At 35.8% G+C, this 19143-nt stretch overlaps 1 protein-coding gene across 1 annotated transcript in view; it reads right to left on the bottom strand.

Annotated features, from left to right (window-relative positions):
- The window catches only part of SMCHD1 (structural maintenance of chromosomes flexible hinge domain containing 1), a 147431-nt gene that overhangs the window by 97893 nt on the left and 30395 nt on the right, over positions 1–19143 (bottom strand). Inside the window, exons 6-13 of the mRNA XM_019014179.4 lie at positions 16846–16960; positions 16607–16726; positions 10693–10859; positions 8257–8347; positions 7341–7551; positions 4721–4841; positions 4462–4645; positions 1517–1711 (exon numbers count right to left, since the gene is read on the bottom strand). Of these exons, the coding sequence (XP_018869724.1) occupies positions 1517–1711; positions 4462–4645; positions 4721–4841; positions 7341–7551; positions 8257–8347; positions 10693–10859; positions 16607–16726; positions 16846–16960 (1204 nt within the window). The remainder of the gene's footprint in view (positions 1–1516; positions 1712–4461; positions 4646–4720; positions 4842–7340; positions 7552–8256; positions 8348–10692; positions 10860–16606; positions 16727–16845; positions 16961–19143) is intronic.

Consider the following 19143-nt stretch of genomic DNA (forward strand, 5'->3'; position numbering starts at 1 on the left):
CCAACATACCTGAAACCTTTTTTCCCCATAAAATTCTGCTCTCAGATGATGAACAGCAATTTATAAACTTTGACAAGTTAATATTATTTTTCAAATACATCAGCTCAAAACTTGCCTATCATATTTCTTCTCCTTACTTGGATTAAAAAATCTAAGGGAAATGTCCACTACTCCAATTCAGAAATTCCCAACAAGGACTATAAGAGTTTATCCCAACCTACCCTGCCTGCCCCATTTCTAAACTATTTCTCTTCACACATACAATAGGCAGCAGGACAACCCAACTCTTACTACCTGCTGTTTTTCTGCACTTACCTACGCATATCTCTATGCTCAGACTACCTTCTAGAAAGCACTTTACTCCATTACCACTAAGCATTTGACTAAACTGATCATTCCTTTCTTCTTGTAATTCTTCACTTGGCTCTAGGGATGTCACATTCTGCTAGTTTCCTTCTATCTCACCAGCTTATCCCTGTCAGTCTCCTCTGCCAGCTCCTCCTTTTCATTCTAACCACTAAATGTTGGGAAAGCTCCAGGCTCAGTCCTTTTACCTCTTTAGCTACACTCACCAAGTATAGATGATCTCATCCAATTCTATAGCTTTAAATATATGATGGTATCTCTCATTTATGGAGAGAACAGACAGCCTTCTACCTTGTAATTATCTGTGTAAACCTGAGCCTCTACCCCTTTCAAGGTCCACACAAATGTTACTTCTTTTCCAAAGTATTTAATGATCTGCTCTGTTCATCAAGCCCACACGACCAACCAAAGTAAAAAAAAAAAAAAAAAAAAATCCTCTCCTCTTCTCTCCTTCTAACCTGCCAAAACACTATTAATCCTTTCTTTCCATTGCATTGATCCACTTATTACCTATTATTTATGCTTACACTATCCCCATTGCTAGGATATAATATCACCAGAACAAAGCACATCTCCTATATCTCTGAATTCTCCACCACACAGTCAAAAGGTGCAGTAACTTACTATGTCAGCAGATGCTCAACAAAAAAGTACTTAAAAATCATTACTTAACACATTACATTAAAAACGAACAAACAAACAAAAAACACTGAGATCTCCATGTGAGTAAAGTTTAGTTTAGGAAACCATAAAAACCTTGTTAATTGAGCCTCTGGCAACAGTTTTTTTAATGCTATAATAAATTATGGAATTTAAAATCAGTTTGTCCTTTTCATTCTTACCTAGCTCCTGAGGAGCCAATATTTGCATTATTTGTTGTTACTGTTGTTAAATTTTAATACATCTAATTTAGTCTCAACTTCTACTAAAAATTGAATCTAAAAATAAGTTAAATTTCCTTAGAGATGATGGAAGACACTGATGTCAAACAGGCCTGTGAAGAGTCTGAATAAATGTTCTTCATGAAATGTGAAAATGGGAAAAAAAGAAATTTTTAAAAATAGCTTATTTTCTATACATGTGATTCTGCATATGTGTTTTAAATTAAATTAAAAATTATAAGAAAAAAGTGACAATAAGTTAAACCTACCAGCTGTCCTGCTTTGTATATCTTTCCATCCCATTCTATTGCTGCGTATGTTGCCCAGGGACCTTGCTTTTTAGAAGGAAGATCAGGACGTGTAATTATTCCCTTAAAAAGTGTAAATTTTATTTGTTTATCATACTTTTCATGACAGTCCTTCAGCCACAAAGCAAATTCTCTGTCAATTTTCATTCGTTGTTCCTGTAGAATTTTAAAATGTTTTATGAAATATAGCTACTAGCAAACAAATATAACCATAAACATTTGTCATTCATTTTATTTTTTCCTTTCATATACTCCAATTCAGAAAACCTAATAAAAAATTAAATATTCTGTTGGATCCTTCCTCTGTACACATTTAGGATATTTCAAACAAATGCATTACCAAAGAAGAAAAATTTGATAGTATTCTTAGAACCAAGGTCTCCCTGGTCAATATCAACAATAAAACCTTCCTTTCCACCTTTAAGTCCTAGGATACACTAAAAACTGATGAACCCTTACTGCCTGGGAGGAGAACTAGCTAGCTCCACAAAAGGGATGAGTGGAGGCCTTCTAACTGTAAACCACATTCTCAACGGGACGATAAAAATCTCATTGTGTATCAAGTACTTTATAAACGTGAATACAATATACAAACAGACAGATGGTAAATCTGCAGTAGTAAAATTTCATTGGGGAAAACAACTGAGAAAAAGATGCCAAGAAAGAGTCCTTACGAGGGTGATAACGAAAAAAGGTTGAGAAACACTGCTATGCAAAATGTACTTTTCTTTTTAATTTTCTCTTTTATATATAGAGCCTATCCAAAAAATAAACTCATAATATAAAACTGAAGTGCTTTCTAATAATACTTAAGAAGATGTGTTTTTGCCAACCATTCTTCACCCTATTGGGAGAGAATACAGAAATCTGTATTCAAGCATAAGGTGCTATACACTTGTTTGATGCCTGCCTCTAGGGCAATGAGGAGGTTAAGACAATCTCCCCATTACATGCTTTCGCAGAGGACAATCTGTAAAGTTACAGAACTCCATTCCTTCATACGTACCTTATACCATAATATACCATTTCCAGAGGAAAGTAAGGCAAAATTAAAAATAATTTCAGCCTAAGTTTTTGATGCTTGCTGTCAAGAAGGATACTATCTTAGTTATTAATAAATTTGATTTTTTTAAAGTTATATGAATGAAAAAGGAAATATACATACATGGTAAAGACTCAGAGGTCCAAAATGGTATACAGTTTCCAGGAAATTGCTGCCACCCTTACTCCTATAACTAGGTACCAATTCTTTCCCAAATCAGCAAATCATTGTTGTCAGTTTGCCAGCTTGACATGGAGATTAAATTAGTAACTAGGAACCAGAAAGTCTGACGACCAAAATGTTAAACTACCCTTCTAAAACTCTCAGGATGGATTCACTATCAACCAAACAAATTACCAAATGCATTAATTCCAGACACTCAGTAACAGTCAAAGTACAATTCAGAAGGCATGTCAAGGTGACAGGTAATCTAGGGGAAAAGTATGCAGATATTCACTTTATAATATTCTTTCAACTTTTCTGTGTACTTGAACATTTCTTTTCCTTCTTTTTTTTTTTTTAAATACAGAGGGTGTCTCACTGTATTGCACACGCTGGTCTTGAACTCCTGGCCTCAAGCCATCCTCCTGCCTCAGCCTCTCAAGTAGCCAGGATTACAGGTGTGAACCATTATGCGCAGCTTGAATGTTTCAAAATTAGAAAATATATATTTTAAAAGTACAGTGTAACAAAGGAATAGAATTAACTTATTCTGGATAGCTTTTGAAAACACCCACTGCTCAATAAATGTTGGATAACTAACACCATATTATAAATGAATTCTAAGTGTATTATAAAGAAGTAGTAACTCATTTTGATAAGGTCTTTCTCGGTGTATAATTCTTAAAAGTATCCTAATCTTCTATGATTCACAATCTTTACAAGAGCAAAATTAATTTCAACATCTTATAGGACTGACTGACTACAAATACTATGTACTATGCACTGTATTTATTGCCCAGCAATAAATTGATAATAAAATCATCTATTTCTTGGCAATTCAACATTAAACTACTGAAAGAGTAGTATCAAAAGTCTCTGAGGTCTGTGCACAGAATACAAGTACACTAGTATACTAGTTTCACCCAACTTTGTAACAAATTTCAAAGTGAAATCATTCTTATTGTATTAATCAATACATGTATTTTAATACTGATCAATCTCAAACCACCTTTTAGTTCAAAGTACTTCACAGTTTTACCCCATTTTTACCCTCAAGACTAGCTAAAAATTGCACAACTAGGTTATTAATGTACAAATATAGCCCTTAAAGCAAATACAATTGTTCATACATGTTCTCATTAAGATGCTTCTGTGGCTTCTACTATGTCAAGGGCTAGATATTAAGATCTTGGCTAGGTGCGATGGCTCATGCCTGTAATCCCAACATTTTGGGAGACCAAGGCAAGTGGATCACCTGAGGTCAGGAGTTCAAGACCAGCCAGGCCAACATGGTGAAACCCCATCTCTACTAAAAATACAAAAATTAGCCAGGCGTGGTGGCATGCACCTGTAGTCCCAGTTATTTGGGAGGCTGAGGCGGGAGAATAGCTTGAACCTGGGAGGCAGAGGTTGCAGTGAGCTGAGATTGAGCCACTGCAATCCAGCCTGCGAAACAGAGTGAAACTCCTGTCTCAAAAAAAAAAAAAACAGAAACTAATGAAGATATGTAAATTCTATCCAAACCCAGTCTAATTAGCTTAAAAGTTTTTAGTAATGTGAACACTTGACTGCTCATAAAAAAATTTATACATCATAGTCTTTTGATGCAAAATATCAATAAAAACCTACACTCTTAGTGTCTTCTTTTAGTTAAAAATAAAACATTTGCAAATATTCACAACTTTATATTTAAAAATCATACCTGTCCATTTAAAATCCTTGTAAAAAGGGTGTTCTTATCTTTCAATTTTAGCTCAAGATCCATAAACGTCAATTTATTTGTGCTGACCTGGAATTTGTCATTAGTGAATAATGCACCAGATATCCTATTGTAGCATTCAATTGGTGCAAGCCCTCTCTTCTTAGGAGGAGTACACCAGTCAAAGCTTGAACAGAACAAAATGTTAGTTAGTAAAAAAATTAAGTTGTAAAAACATAATTTCAGCAAAAATCAAACTTACTCTTCAACTGATGTATATGGTATTAATCGTCCATTCCAAAAACATTCAAAAATAGGCCTTTTCCCTCTAGCTGCTTTCTCAAGTATGAAACAATCATCTTCATCATCTTCATCTTTTAATTCTAGATCAAAAGGGCAAATGGAACAAAATGTTTATTGCTAAAATGTGAGAAATAATGAAACAAACACATAAATGTTTCAAATTGCATTCTATAAAACCTAAAGGTAGTTTTATACTGTTTGCCCACAAAAAGGCAGGTTTACAAAGTGGTTCCACATTACGAATGGTGTCTGTCATTTAGAAGTCAATAATTACTTATATACGAACCAATGTACTAGCTGCTGGGCCTGTCATCTTTAAAACCTATTCATGAGGCTAAAAGAGTCTTACATCCAAAAAGATTATCCCCTATAACAAAATCCCTCCTTCCTACAAATATAGGAGCTTAAATCCTGTATCTAAAACAGTTTCACAATTTTATCAGAACTAGTATGTTCACATGAAAGTCATCTGAGAAATCTATGACATCTAATAGCAGCGAGTTTACCTAGTTTGAACAAATTCGTGAATGATGCTAAAATTAAGTTTACTTTTTAGAAATTATTTTCAGATTCAAGTAAGCATGAAAAATGTACACAGAACTGTAAGACATGTTACTATGCATCAAGAGAATTAATTTGCACAATTGTCTATAATCTTATGTTTATTAGCAACACACTCTCATGTACCCAGATAAATTAGGATTAAACAACGTGATCCTGACATATTAACACCTCAGCTACCCTGGCATTAGTTTACCCACCTAAAACAAAACCTTCTCCCTAAAAGCCCTCATAAGAAGTCCCTTATATAAAAGGTGCTTTCAATCAAACAAAATCACTTTGCTCTTAGAGGAGAATCCCTCTGATTGATCACTCAACTTACTTGCTCTTCTTTTTAAAGCAGCATTTGAAAAAAAATTATATCTTTTTGTCTATTAGCACACAAAAATTGGAAACAGCAAATTTAAGAGGTCAGAGATGGCCAGGCACAGGGGCTTACGCCTGTAATCCTAGCACTTTGGGAAGCTGAGGTGGGAGGATTACCTGAGCTCAGGAGTTTGAGACTACCCTAGGCAACATGACAAAACCTTGTCTCTAATAAAATACAAAAAATTAGCCTGGCATGGTGGTGGGCACCTGTAGTCCCAGTTACTCAGGAGACTGATCCATGAGAATTGCTTGAACCTGGGAGGCAGAGATGGCAGTGAGCCTAGATCGTGTCACTGCACTCCAGCCTGCGTGGCAACGCAAGACTTTTGTCTCCAAAAAATAAAAAACAAAACCAAAAAGGCCAGTGGAGCCACTGAGTAACAATATGTACTGGGCAGGAACACTTAATAAATAGTGTTGAGCACTATTCTGAGAAGTTGCCCCAGTTTTTAAATTTGATCTTCACAACACCCCTATGAGGTGTGAACTACCCATTTCCCAGATAAGGAAACTAAGGTAGGGAGTAGTTTGTCCAACAGAAAGTGGCAAAGATGGGATTCGAATCAGGATCTCTGGTTGCAGACCCTAGAAAACCAAGAATGCACTAAGGAAGTATTCTGAATGAAAAAGTTTAATATTGTTAACCTATAAGTTCAATGCAATCCCAATAATCTCACTAGAATTACTTTAAGTGAATGTACGAAGCTGATTCCAAAATTATCTAGAAGAGCAAAAGTATTCTCAAAAAGGAACAATAGTGAAAATGTTTTTTCCCAAAGATACCAAATTACAAGATAAAGCTACAAGACAGTATCATTACTCATATTTTAAAAAAAAATAGTACTTTATAGTAAAGAATCTAGACCTATGTACTTATGGGAACTTTATATTATAAAAGTTCTAACTCTTGGGTAAATTATAACATTCAATAACTGGTGCTAAGAAACTGAATATGAATACCACATAGAAAATAATTGTTAAATCCCTATCTCTCTACTGGGGGGGGGGGGGAAGGTGGGGGCCAGGTGTGGTGGCTCACACCTGTAATCCTAGTACTTTGGGAGGCCAAGGCAGGAGGATTGTTTCAGGCCAGGATCTTAAGACCAGCCTGGGCAACATGGCAAGACCCCATCACTCAAAAATTTAAATAAATAAATAAAACCCCATCTTGCTCTACATACAAAAAAGGAAAACACAGATGCATTGACCATAAAATGACAACAAAAACAAAAAAGCTACAGGAGATTTATATAATTTTGAGATGTAAAAAGCCTTTCTACAGTAAGACAAAATCAGAAAGCATAAAGAAAAAGTTAATAAATATGACTGCATAAAGTGTAAAACTGCAACGAGGATAAAGAGAAGACAAGGGAACATATAAAGGATTAATACGCATACATATCTAAAAGTTTGGTTTCGTAACAGAACTAAAAGAAGAGTTCATTAAAGATTTATTCATCTAGAAATGAATGTACACAAAAATCAGGAATTACAAAAATTACAAATACCTAACAACCTAAGACTTGCATAAGAAAAAATTTTAATATTTATCTAACCTGAATAGCCCAACCGATAATCATTTAGAAAAACAAATCACTGTCCTAAATCACAACTTCATATTTTATAACTAAGATAACAGATTAACATACTTGATGGAAAGCATGGATCATCAGGGTAAGTTTCTCTATCATATAAGAATGGATGATAACGGATAATCCCTTCCACTACACCATCTCCTTCAACATGAGCTTTGAATTCAAAACTATCAGCTGCTGTGTTTACATACAACGTCTGCATGTCGTCTTGTATTTCCCTTAGGTTGACAATCTTAGGTACCTTCCCTTTTTCAAACATAGAAATCTAAAATAAAAATGAAACAAAAATAATTAAATTCTATGGTAACTTTACTTTTGTTCTCAGCTATGATTCAACAATAGAATAAGTAAAAATTATGTTTATTTGTACAAGTAACAATCTAGCTTAATGAAATATATATATTTACATATGAGTTAAACAGCTTTAAGTAGCATCTCAATAAGGAACATACTACTAAAAAATATAAAGCAAAGAAACAGCAAATCAGAGCTGAAGGACAGAAAAGTCATGAGTACATTTAATTCGAGGTTTCTTGCTAGAGGTAGGAAGTGGGACAACATTGTATGTGAAATTCTAACGTGTGGGTTAGAGGACTGAGAATCCAATACTCAAATGCTCTGTGCTGCTAAACCTTGTCACCACGATATAACTTCTACAAACAAAAGGAAAGCTACATTATCTCCCTTTTCCTCCATGCTTCAAGAGATGATTGATATTCAGTAACAATGCATAGCTCCACAGAAGAGAGACAAAAAAAAGATAAACCAAGCCTACAGTAAATAAAGGTTTGAGAAAAATACATCTAGGAATAATCTCTTCAGTTGGATATCAAACAATGAAAGTAGTTTGGTAAAAAACAAGGAGAGAGAAGTTGTCTAATTATCGAGTGTTTTTTATTATCCTGAGTCATTTGGAACTGGAACAAATATCTCATAATTTTTATTATTTTAAGATGGATTTTTCTCTTACTTCAATATCAATATTGTTCAAAGGTTCAACTTCTTTTGATGTTCGTATTTCATTTCCTTTTGGGCCATGAATATAGTAGTGATAAATATGCCTAAAATAGAGAAGAATAATTTTATACTTTTAATTCACATAAAATTATAGTTAACGTCATCTTCTATCAAAATATTTTAACACTATTTACTAGGTATCAAGCACTTTATTAAGCATTTTAAAATACATATTCCATTTAATGGTAAAAACAATTGAGATGCAGGTATTACTGCATCTCATTTTACAGATATAGAACCTGGGGTGCAAGAAGCGTATGTAACTTATCTGACATCACAGAATAGAGTTAGGGAGCCGTGGGCTTCAACCCAGGCCTTTCCAACTTCAAAGACCATATACACCACTTCCAAGAGGAATAATTCATCAAATAAATATAAACTAGACAGCAAGAGTCTATAATTCTACTTACCAGGTACATTCCAGAAAGGACTCAATTATCGGTGGTAAACTGGATTAGATATCTAATCTCAATAAGAGAATACCATTCTAGAACAGCAGTCCCCAACCTTTTTGGCACCAAAACCAGTTTCATGGAAGACAATTTTTCCAGAGATGGGAGTTGAAGGGGGGTGATTTGGGATGAAAATGTTCCACCTCAGATCAACAGGCACTAGAGTCTCATAAAGAGCACGCAATATCTCACATGCACAGTTCACATTAGGGTTCGTGCTCCTATGAGAAATCTAGTGCTGCTAGTGATCTGACAGGAGGCGGAGCCAGGTGGTAATGCTCACTCGGGCCCACCACTCTGTGGGGCCGGGTTCCTAAAAGGCCACAGATGGGCACCAGTTCACGACCGGGGCTTTGGGGACCCCTGTTCTAGAACATTCATCTCTCCTCTCCTATAGCACTGAGACAATCTTATCCTAAGATTCCAAAAACAAAACTAGTAAGTTTGACACCATCTCACTGAAAACCAACATTTTGGAAATCAACACCTCTTTATTTTTTCAGAAAAGGTTAAAAAAGATTATATTTTGGTAACATTGTTCAGGATTATAAAATACCATGTCTTTATTCGTGAAATAGAAATTTGCAATATTTCTTCATAATCCTTCTTTATTAGAGCAAGAGTATATTTAAATTATGTGTTAATGTACACTGAGTTCCTTCAATAAACTATAAAATAGCTAATAAAATATGTACTTGAAGAAAACTGCAAAGTCCTACTTAAATACCTTGGGTAACAGGGATAATAAACAACTATTCAACAAGAAAAAAGGTATTCCTAAAACCAAATTTATTTTCCCATAAAAAAATTTTAAAATTCTCTTAGTGTATAATTACATATAAAATTGAGACTCTCAAGAACAATAGCCTTTTGGGTAAATGTAAAAAGATACATTTTTAAAATACGAATTTTGAGCAGATGTACCCATTTTGCAAGTCTCAGTAATTCATACTAATGCAAATTAGGGAAACAATACAGTAAATTGTATGTATCACATAGCTATAAAAAAAAAATTTTAGGCCGGGCGCGATGGCTCACGCCTGTAATCCCAGTACTTTGGGAGGCTGAGGTGGGTGGATCACCTGAGGTCAGGAGTTCAAGACCAGCCTGGCCAACACGGCAAAAACCTGTCTCTACTAAAAATACAAAAATTAGTTGAGTGTGGTGGCATGCGCCTGTAATCCCAGCTACTCGGGAGGCTGAGGCAGGAGAATCACTGGAACCCAGGAGGTGGTGGTTGCAGTGAGCCAAGAGTGCGCCATTGCACTCCAGCCTGGGCAACAAGAGTGAAACTCCGTCTCAAAAAAAAAAAAAAAAATTTTTTTTTAGAGCCATTAAATAACTATTCCTCTGATTTGGTCTAATGGAATATAGAGTCCCTACAAGTTTTACTAGAATAAAAACACAATGATTATTTTCAGTACTAATGTCATATAAGCACATATGTACACATATTTTTTATTTTAATAGGCTTGATGCATTCATTCACTTGATAAACATTTGAGCATCTACCATGTAGCAAGTATTCTTCTAGAAGACACTGGAGATACAGCAGTGAATTTAACAACAACAAAAATAAATATATATGGTATGGAAGATTACGACAGGTCCTATGGAAAAGCAGCACAAAACGGGGTCATGGAAGTGATATAGTGCTCAATTTGACAAATTGTGAAGTTCTTTTTTAATTTTATAATATTGTCAAAATCCTGTGCCTCAAATAATGCTCAGTACACTAGAGGTGATCTATAAATATTTACAGAATAAATGAATAGAGATTTGTTTTAACACCAATATCAGAGTACTGGATAATACTAAAGGGAAGAAAATGAGACAGGAGCAAAAAGGATACCAAAGAGGCTTCAATATATCTGTAATGTTTTCTGTCTTAAAAAAGTTAAGTAGCAACATTTCCTAAGCCAAATATAATTACTTACGCTAACTGTCGTGTCCAAAGGTGGAAATAATTTTTCAAGTACTGTATGTGTTCTGGTTGTACCCCTGTGATAACCACAGCAGTAAAGCTATCTTTTTCCTTCTCCTCTATGATAAGATGATGTAGAAATCTTTCATCATCATTTGTAATGTGAACAGAATCAGAGGGCTACAAGAGTGAACAGAAATACAACAGATTAAATCATCTAAATTATAATTATACAAATAGCTATTGCATCAAATTTTAATGTGATTTACTTGGAGTTTCACAAATAGGTTTCAGAAAAGCTTTGGAGGAAACTGGCCCAATACAATAAACTGGCTGAGTATGTGACAACACTGTGAAGACAAGGGAACTTTCACACAGACTGCTAAACTAGCATGCATAAAGAGCACCCTATCTTATAATGCTAAACCGATTTTAGAATCATAAACGAAAAGGTAAAGACAAATACTGAGTTTTAAAATGCCTTAAAAAATTGAGGACACTTACCCCTAGGGTAGAATGAACGCTTGCTTGGGAGACCTACCACTTAACTTGGTCAGGACCAATGCCCAGCCCTCCACGTTCAAGAAAACTACAGGGCAGGCTGGACCCAGCTAGCTAAGCCCAAACACATAGCGCTTAAAAGTAAAATCATCCTGGACACCAGTCCACTTTCAGAGAATATCTAAAACTTATGGAAGGGAATTAGTAGTGGAATTTGAGGATAAAATTACAAACTTCTCCATCTGTAGTATGAATCTATGTTTTAAAAAATTGCAGGCCGGGCATGGCAGCTCACTCCCGTAATCCCAGCACTTTGGGAGGTCGAGGCGGGCAGATCACCTGAGGTCAGGAGTTTAAGATCAGCCTGGCCAACAAGCCGAAACCCCATCTCTACTTAAAATACAAAAGTAGCCAGGCGTGGTGGTACACGCCCATAAACCCAGCTACTAGGGAGGCTGAGGCAGGAGAATCGCTTGAGCCTGGGAGGCTGAGGTTGCAGTGAGCCAAGATCGCGCCACTGCACTCCAGCCTGGGCAACAAGCATGTCTCAAAAAAACAAACCAACAAACAAAAAACATGGTACGCGCGCGTGCGCGTGTGTGTGTGCGTATTCATATACAGTCATATGCCACATAACATTTCTGTCAACAATTGACTGCAGTGGTCCCTTAAGATGATACAGTATTATAAAATTAGTGTACCTTTTCTATGTTTAGCTACACAAATATTTACCATTCTGTTACAACTACCTGGGGTAACAAGCTGTACAAATTTGTAGACTAGGAGCAGTACCCTATACCGTATAGCCTAGGTGTGTAGTAGGCTATGCCACCTAAGTTTGTATAAGTACACTCTATGATGTTCACATAGCAACAAAATAACCTAATGACACATTTCTCAGAATGCATCCCTGTCCTTAAGTGATAGGAGACTATATCTACTGTGTATGTTGCTATATACATTTTAAAACTGTGGAAATAAAAACAGACTAAACTATTCTATCTAGGAAATAAAGTTGATTTTTAAAAATAAGTATGTATGATTACTTGCTTAATTAAAAAGTGTTACAGCTCTTTCAGAATTTGTCTATCAAATTCTAAAATTTCTGATTAAAAAAACAATAAATCCTTAAGACCATACCCCTTCAAAACCATTATAATGCATCTCTATACACTAAATTGCTAATATCACAGCTACAATATATACAAGTAACATTTCATATACTTTGAGTCAGGAGATTAGTCTGAATTTACTAATGATGCAAATTCATTATCCAAATATTTATCAAGCATCTTCTGTAAGTCCTATGCCTCAACTTGGGCCTGAGAAAGATAGGTTCAAGATAAATAAGACAGTGCCTTTGTGCTCTACAAATTCCATCTGGTAGGAGATGAAAAAACAAATGATTACAAAACAATATGCCATTATGTATGAAGATATGAACCAAGAGCTACAGAGGTAAAACGAGGGTGACAGTCACCCAGCAGATGACTGAATAATAACATTCCAGACAAATGAGAACATGAATTCAAGAGCATAAAGGAAACAAGGTAGTTTTAGGATATATGATAAACATATGATAAAAGATGAGGCGGGATGGCTGAATTAGAGCAGTGGAAAGTGGGTGGAAGAGAGGATAGATGAAAGAATATAAAAGACAAAATTAAATGTGCTGAATGATTAACAAAAAGGATTACCAACTTTAACTGCATGGCTAGTGGATGCCATTAATTTGTAAAGGGTAGTTGAGAGGAAGACAGGAGAAGGAGAGAATAAGAAAGGTTTACGGATAATATTTGATCTCTTTCTTTTAAGAGACATGGTCTCTCAATGTTGCCCAGCTGGTCTTAACTCCTGGGCTCAAGAGATTCTCCCTCCTCAGCCTCCCAAACTGCTAGGATTACAGGCATGAGCCACTGTGCCCAGCCAATATTTGACTTCAAAGGTACCAAAAGTGAGTTACTCCTCGAACACCTAAGAAAGAACATCTAATCGCACCTGGAAATGAGTGTACTGGATATGATCAGTTGGTATTCATCACCCGTTCCTACCACCTTTTACTGTACTTTCTTGGGCTGCAGAGGTTGGAAGGCAAAAAAATACTGTTTGGATTGCGGATGCAAATTAGTTTTCACCAATTAGATGTACTAGCCAAAATCTGGATGCCAAAAATGAAGCAGAGGCTATTTCCTGAAGTTTCTTGAAAGTTTTCTGTTATCACACAAGGCACTGAAAGATCAGTAACCAGGTTTCAGGTTTAAAATGTCAAAAGGCCACTGCAGCCCTAGTTATGGCCAGAAACTCTGTTTTCCAGTTTTGGAGCAATTGTGGCAGTGAGATCATTCCAACTCGTGGATCACAGATACAGCAGTGAGTTCCTGAATCCCAGACCCAGTGGTGATCCTCCAATTGAATGATTATAGCAAATGTTGCAGCATCCCTCCAGGATAACTTCAGATTCTTGGCATCATTCTAGAAGGCTTAGCCCATAATTCATTCCTTTGGCCCTTCCAGTAATCAGGTAAGCATCTAATTCCCTCTATTAAATATTTTCTGTTTAAAGGGCCCAGGATGGTCTGTTTCCTTTACTGAAGCTAGCATGATTCACTGTCTCAGTATTGAGAAAAGTTTTCACACGAAACACAGATTTGAGAGCTTTTGACATAAGTAGCAAATACACATCTTTAGAAAAGGTAAGACTGTTGACTATAATAGAACAAGAACCACCAATTCCACCCACATTCTGAAAACTGCTCACAGGTCAGAGATAGAAGTCCAACAAAAATAGGCTGGAAAAGACTGGTCAGAAAAGGAAACAGACCAGGTACTTGTTGGTACCCAAGAAATGTTTGTTGGGAAGAACTAAGCACAAAACACAGAAAAGGCTGGCAGAAAAATGGTGCTCCAAGAGACACAGTTGTATACAAGCTTTGTAATATGCACACAGTTTTGAAAACCACCTAAATTCTCAATTCCTATTTTTTACCAGTTTTATCATGGCAAGTAATATTTCCACCATTATATTTTATAGGGCTCTGTGGTGGTTAAGACAAGACGGAATACTGTTATGTAAAAATATCAAAATATGCAATTTGTTAAGTAAATGAAACAAAGAAAAGAAAGTAATGTCCTGCACAAAGGATATATTAAGTTATCAAGAAAATAAAAGTGGATAATAAAATGGAAAAAAAAAATCCAACCCACCAACTAATGAAAGAAAAGGTTTTTTTTTTCAATTATCAAATGGCCAACACTTTGCTGCCCTCTCCCCTTCTCATTCTTTTGAAAAATAAATGGTCAGAAATGTACTTCCATACAGTTGTTGGAAGTGTATGTGACTTTGGGTTTAACCTTTCTGACAAGCAGTTTTGAAATACATGCCATGAACATTTAAAAAGTTCAAATTCAGGCTGGGCGTGGTGGCTCACACCTGTAATCCTAGCACCTTGTGAGGCCGAGGTGGGCGGACTGCCTGAGGTCAGGAGTTCGAGACCAGTCTGGCCAACATGGTGAAACTCCGTCTCCACTAAAAAAAAAAAAAAATAGAAAAAAATTAGCCAGGTGTGGTGGCATGCGCCTGTAATCCCAGCTACTCAGGAGGCTGAAGCAGGGGAATTGCTTCAACCAGGGAAGCAGAGGTTGCAGTGAGCTGAGATCATGCCACTGCACTCCAGCCTGGGCAACAGAGTGAGACTCCGTCTCAAAAAAAAAGTTCAAATTCATTATCACAGCTATTAAAATTATAACAATCTAAATAAGAAAAAAATCTGTAATTCAGGTAAGATGTTATGCAAAGATACTCATCGCAATGTCTTTACAATTACTATAAAATCCTTTAAATAAGCCAAATGCTCAACACAATCATGAAATTATGTTACATTCATTGAAGGAAATGTTATAAAGCTACTACAAACCGTTGTGTATCAAAATATTTTATAATGGGGAAATACTCAACATGTTAATTTTTTAAATGTGGGATCAAAACTATTAAGTATATATTTTAAAAAGCTGAATTAGAAGGAAATTCACCAAAATGTTTCAGTAGGCTTCTCTAGGACTTGGGAGTATTTTTATCTTCCTTAGGCTTTTCTATAAAGTTTCCTACAAGTTGTTTTAGAATCAGAAAGCCAAATTTTTAAAAGTTCAAAATTACCTTTTAAAAATTTTTTATTGTTTTTGAGACAGTCTTGCTCTATCGCCCAAATTGGAATGTAGTGGCATGATCATAGCTCACTTGCAGCTGGGCTCAAGTGATCCTCCCACCTCAGCCTGCTGAGCTGCTGGGACTACAGGCGCACACCACCACACCCGGCTTTTTTTTTTTTTTTTTTAAGTAGAGACAAGGTCTCCTATGTTACAGAGGCTGGTCTTAAACTCCTGAGTTCAAGCAATCCTCCCACCTCAGCTTCCCAAAGTACTGGTATTACAGGACTGAGCCACCATGCCCAGCCCAAAATCACTTTAAAATAAAGATTTTCCTATAATCCCAACACTTTGGGAGGCCAAGGTTGGAAGACTGCCTGAGTCCAGGAGTTCGAGGCTGCTGTGAACTGTGATAGCACCACTACACTCTAGTCTAGAGGGACAGAGTGAGACCCCATCTCTTAAAATAGTAAGTGAACTAACTTTAGATTTTAGATTAAAAATCGTGTTTCAGGCTGGGCGCGGTGGCTCACGTCTGTAATCCTAGCACTTTGGGAGGTTGAGGCAGGCGGATCACTTGAGGTCAGGAGTTCAAAACCAGCCTGGCCAACATGGTGAAACACTGTCTCTACCAAAAGTACAAAAAAAATTAGCAGGGCATGGTGGCAGGCACCTGTAATCCCAGCTACTCGAGAGGCTGAGGCAGGAGAATATCTTGAACCCGGGAGGTGGAGGTTGCAGCAAGCTGAGGTTGCGCCACTGCACTCCAGCCCAGGAGACAGAGTGAGACTCCATCTCAGAAAAAAAAAAAAAAAAAAATCATGTTTCAAACAAAGAAGAGTTGAAGGAATATACAATAAATATACGATTTACTTGCCACCAAGATTCAAATTTGTTAACATTTTGTCTTATGAACACAAGAATTTCAATGCAAACTTGTAACAGCAATCTCTCATTTATTTCTCTAGAGGTCCAATTTCCTGAAAGTCCATTACCCTATTACTGTTTTTCTACTCTATAATTTTATTATATAACAAAGATTTTAAAACCCAAATTCAGACCAGGGAAAAAAGCTTACAATCCTACAAGCAATTTACAGAAAGCTTAGTAAGCTTTATGAGACAACTTGTCTGAAGATTTTTGGCTTGAGAAAGCCCATTTTTGTTATTATGACTAAAGGAAAGGGTAACTCATTTTGAAAATTTCATACCTTCAAGTTAAGTTCTGTCCTACCATCTATCCAAAGGAGTAAATTTATAATTATGAGTTAAAATGTATTGTACCTTTCTGTTTCTAATATATCCACTATATATTGCCTCTTTATTTTTCTCCTTCTTCTCAAAATCTTCTTTAGAAAGCACAAGCTCGTGAACATCTTGGGAATCTGCAGGTTTGCTTATCATCTGTTAAATATTAAAAAGAGTACTTTTTAAATTCCTAATAAACTGGTTAATGCATTTAGACAGAGTCAACTTCAAAATATTTTGATCAACTTTCATTTATAAAAAATCTTTTTACTTACTCTGGCTGATTGTCCAACAAAGAAGACAGCTTGCTTGCCCCCAACACCAAAATAGGAAATATCACTATTTAAACTGCGTGGCACTGGTACTGGACGAACATAACCTGAATGATCACTAAAATAAAACATTAATGCAGTGATTTTAAACAAGCTAGTTAAGTGTCAAAAGAAACTTTCATTGCACTTGTATTCAGTGTTAATAAAATGATCACCACGCCTGCAAACACCCCTAACTGAAAGGTGAAATAATCAGTGTCAAGACATCTACTCCAGGGCATCTCAAAGTGTAGTCCCCAGGCCAGATGCATCAGCTTTAGCTGAAAACTTTTAAGAAATGCAAACTCTTGGGCTCAATCCTACTAAATCAGAAAATCTCTCAGCAAACAGGACTAAATAAGTATTTTTATTATCCTCATGCCTCTAAAACTTTCCTTCAAAATTGTTTGCTACTTCAAAACTTGCTAAAATATTGTCTGAAGAATAATGGTAATTAGAGCAAAGGAGAGTCTCACTTCCATATATCATGATAAATGAAGAGCTCTGAGGGAACAGTGCACCATAACAATATTCTGAAGAAGAGGCACCACTGGTCTTTCAAAATATAGGCAAAGTCTCCAGGGACATCATCCCCCATTATCAGAAATAAACAGAATGAAGGTGAGGCTGGAACCACTATTAAACTCAATGGAAAGATTAAAGAGCAGGTGTGACATAGCTGGAGAGAATTAGAGAACAGAAAGATGCAAAGAACGTAACCACAGGAAACAAAGAAAGAAAAGAAAACTGAAAATATCAAAGTGGCATTAAAAGACATAAATGACCAAAGGAAAATATCTGGCACAAGATTAAATGTAGTTCTAGCAAGAGAAGGGACAGAGAATGGAAAATAGCTGTAAATATTCTTGAACCAATAAAAGACATGGCTTCACAGATCCAGGAAAACCAAAAGAGCCCAAACAAGATACATAAAAAGAAATCAACATCACTGTAAACACCAAAAACCAAACAGAAGAACTAGAAAATAGACTAAGAGATAAGACAGGACAAAACAGATGAGCAGGCTTTGACACAGACAGTAAAAGACAGAGAGGAGTATTATCTCTATAGTGCCTGAAAAAAATCTGTTAACTTAAATTGTCAACTAGAGGAAAATAAACAATTTATAGATAAAAACCAAAGTAATTTACCACCAGAAGACTTGTTCTAAAGAAATGTTCCTACAAGCACAATCTAACATACAAGAGGTCACCATAATACAATACATACAAAAGTAATTTTTTTAAGTACTACATATGAGACATTTACTGGTGTGGTGAAAAACTGGTGTGTGCATATTGTTGAATTTCTAAAAAGTCACACTTTAAATACCTTCAATAACAAAAGTGTCATTTCAGGAAGGGAGTGACCAAAGCTAATGAAGTCCTTAAGTTAGGGGAAGGAAAATACTTTAAATCCTGAAATCTAAAGTTAAATATGCATGTTAAAACTTCAAAGAAGATCAGAGAAGATATAAAGTCTAAAATATTAAAAAGAAAAAGGTGGAGCAAGAAAACAAAACAGCAGAAGACAATAAATTTAAGAGAAAACAGAAGAAACAGAAACAGAAAGAATGGGATAAACAAAAACATTTTAATTGGTATAAAAAGTCCTATCCTCATATATAAATAATCAAAATAAACATAAAGACAACATTGACCAGGTAGGACACTGTAATACCAGAGATACAAAACAACAAAAGCACCCAAAAAAGTATCCCCTCACAATACCCTCCCAACATCTACAATCACATCCCCACACAACACACACAAACTGTCGACACAAAATAACACACAGAAAATGCCTCCCCACACAAGTTTGCATTTATACAAAACACCTCACACAATACACAAACACACAACTACTTTCAACAGAAACACACACCACAATGCTACAAAGCATACACACTGATGATTTAAAAAAAAATCTTAAAACAAGTCAGAGAAAAACAGACTATATGTTTTGAGATACAAAGATAAGACTGACAACAGATTTCTCCTTATAAACAATGCAAGCTGGTAGAAAATTGAGTGACATATTTAACATACAGGTTTGAGTGCCCCTTATCCAAAATGCTTCGGACCAAAAGTATTTCAGATTTCTGATTTCTTTTCCAATTTTGGAATAGATGCATTATACTTACCACCTGAGCATCCCAAGTCTGAAAATGCAACATCTGAAATGTTCCAGTAGCATTTCCTTAAGTGTCACATTGGTGCTCAAAAAATTTTGGATTCTGGAGCATTTCAGATTTTGTATTTT

The sequence above is a fragment of the Gorilla gorilla genome, chromosome 17 (assembly GCF_029281585.2).
Source record: "Gorilla gorilla gorilla isolate KB3781 chromosome 17, NHGRI_mGorGor1-v2.1_pri, whole genome shotgun sequence".
NCBI lineage: Eukaryota > Metazoa > Chordata > Mammalia > Primates > Hominidae > Gorilla > Gorilla gorilla.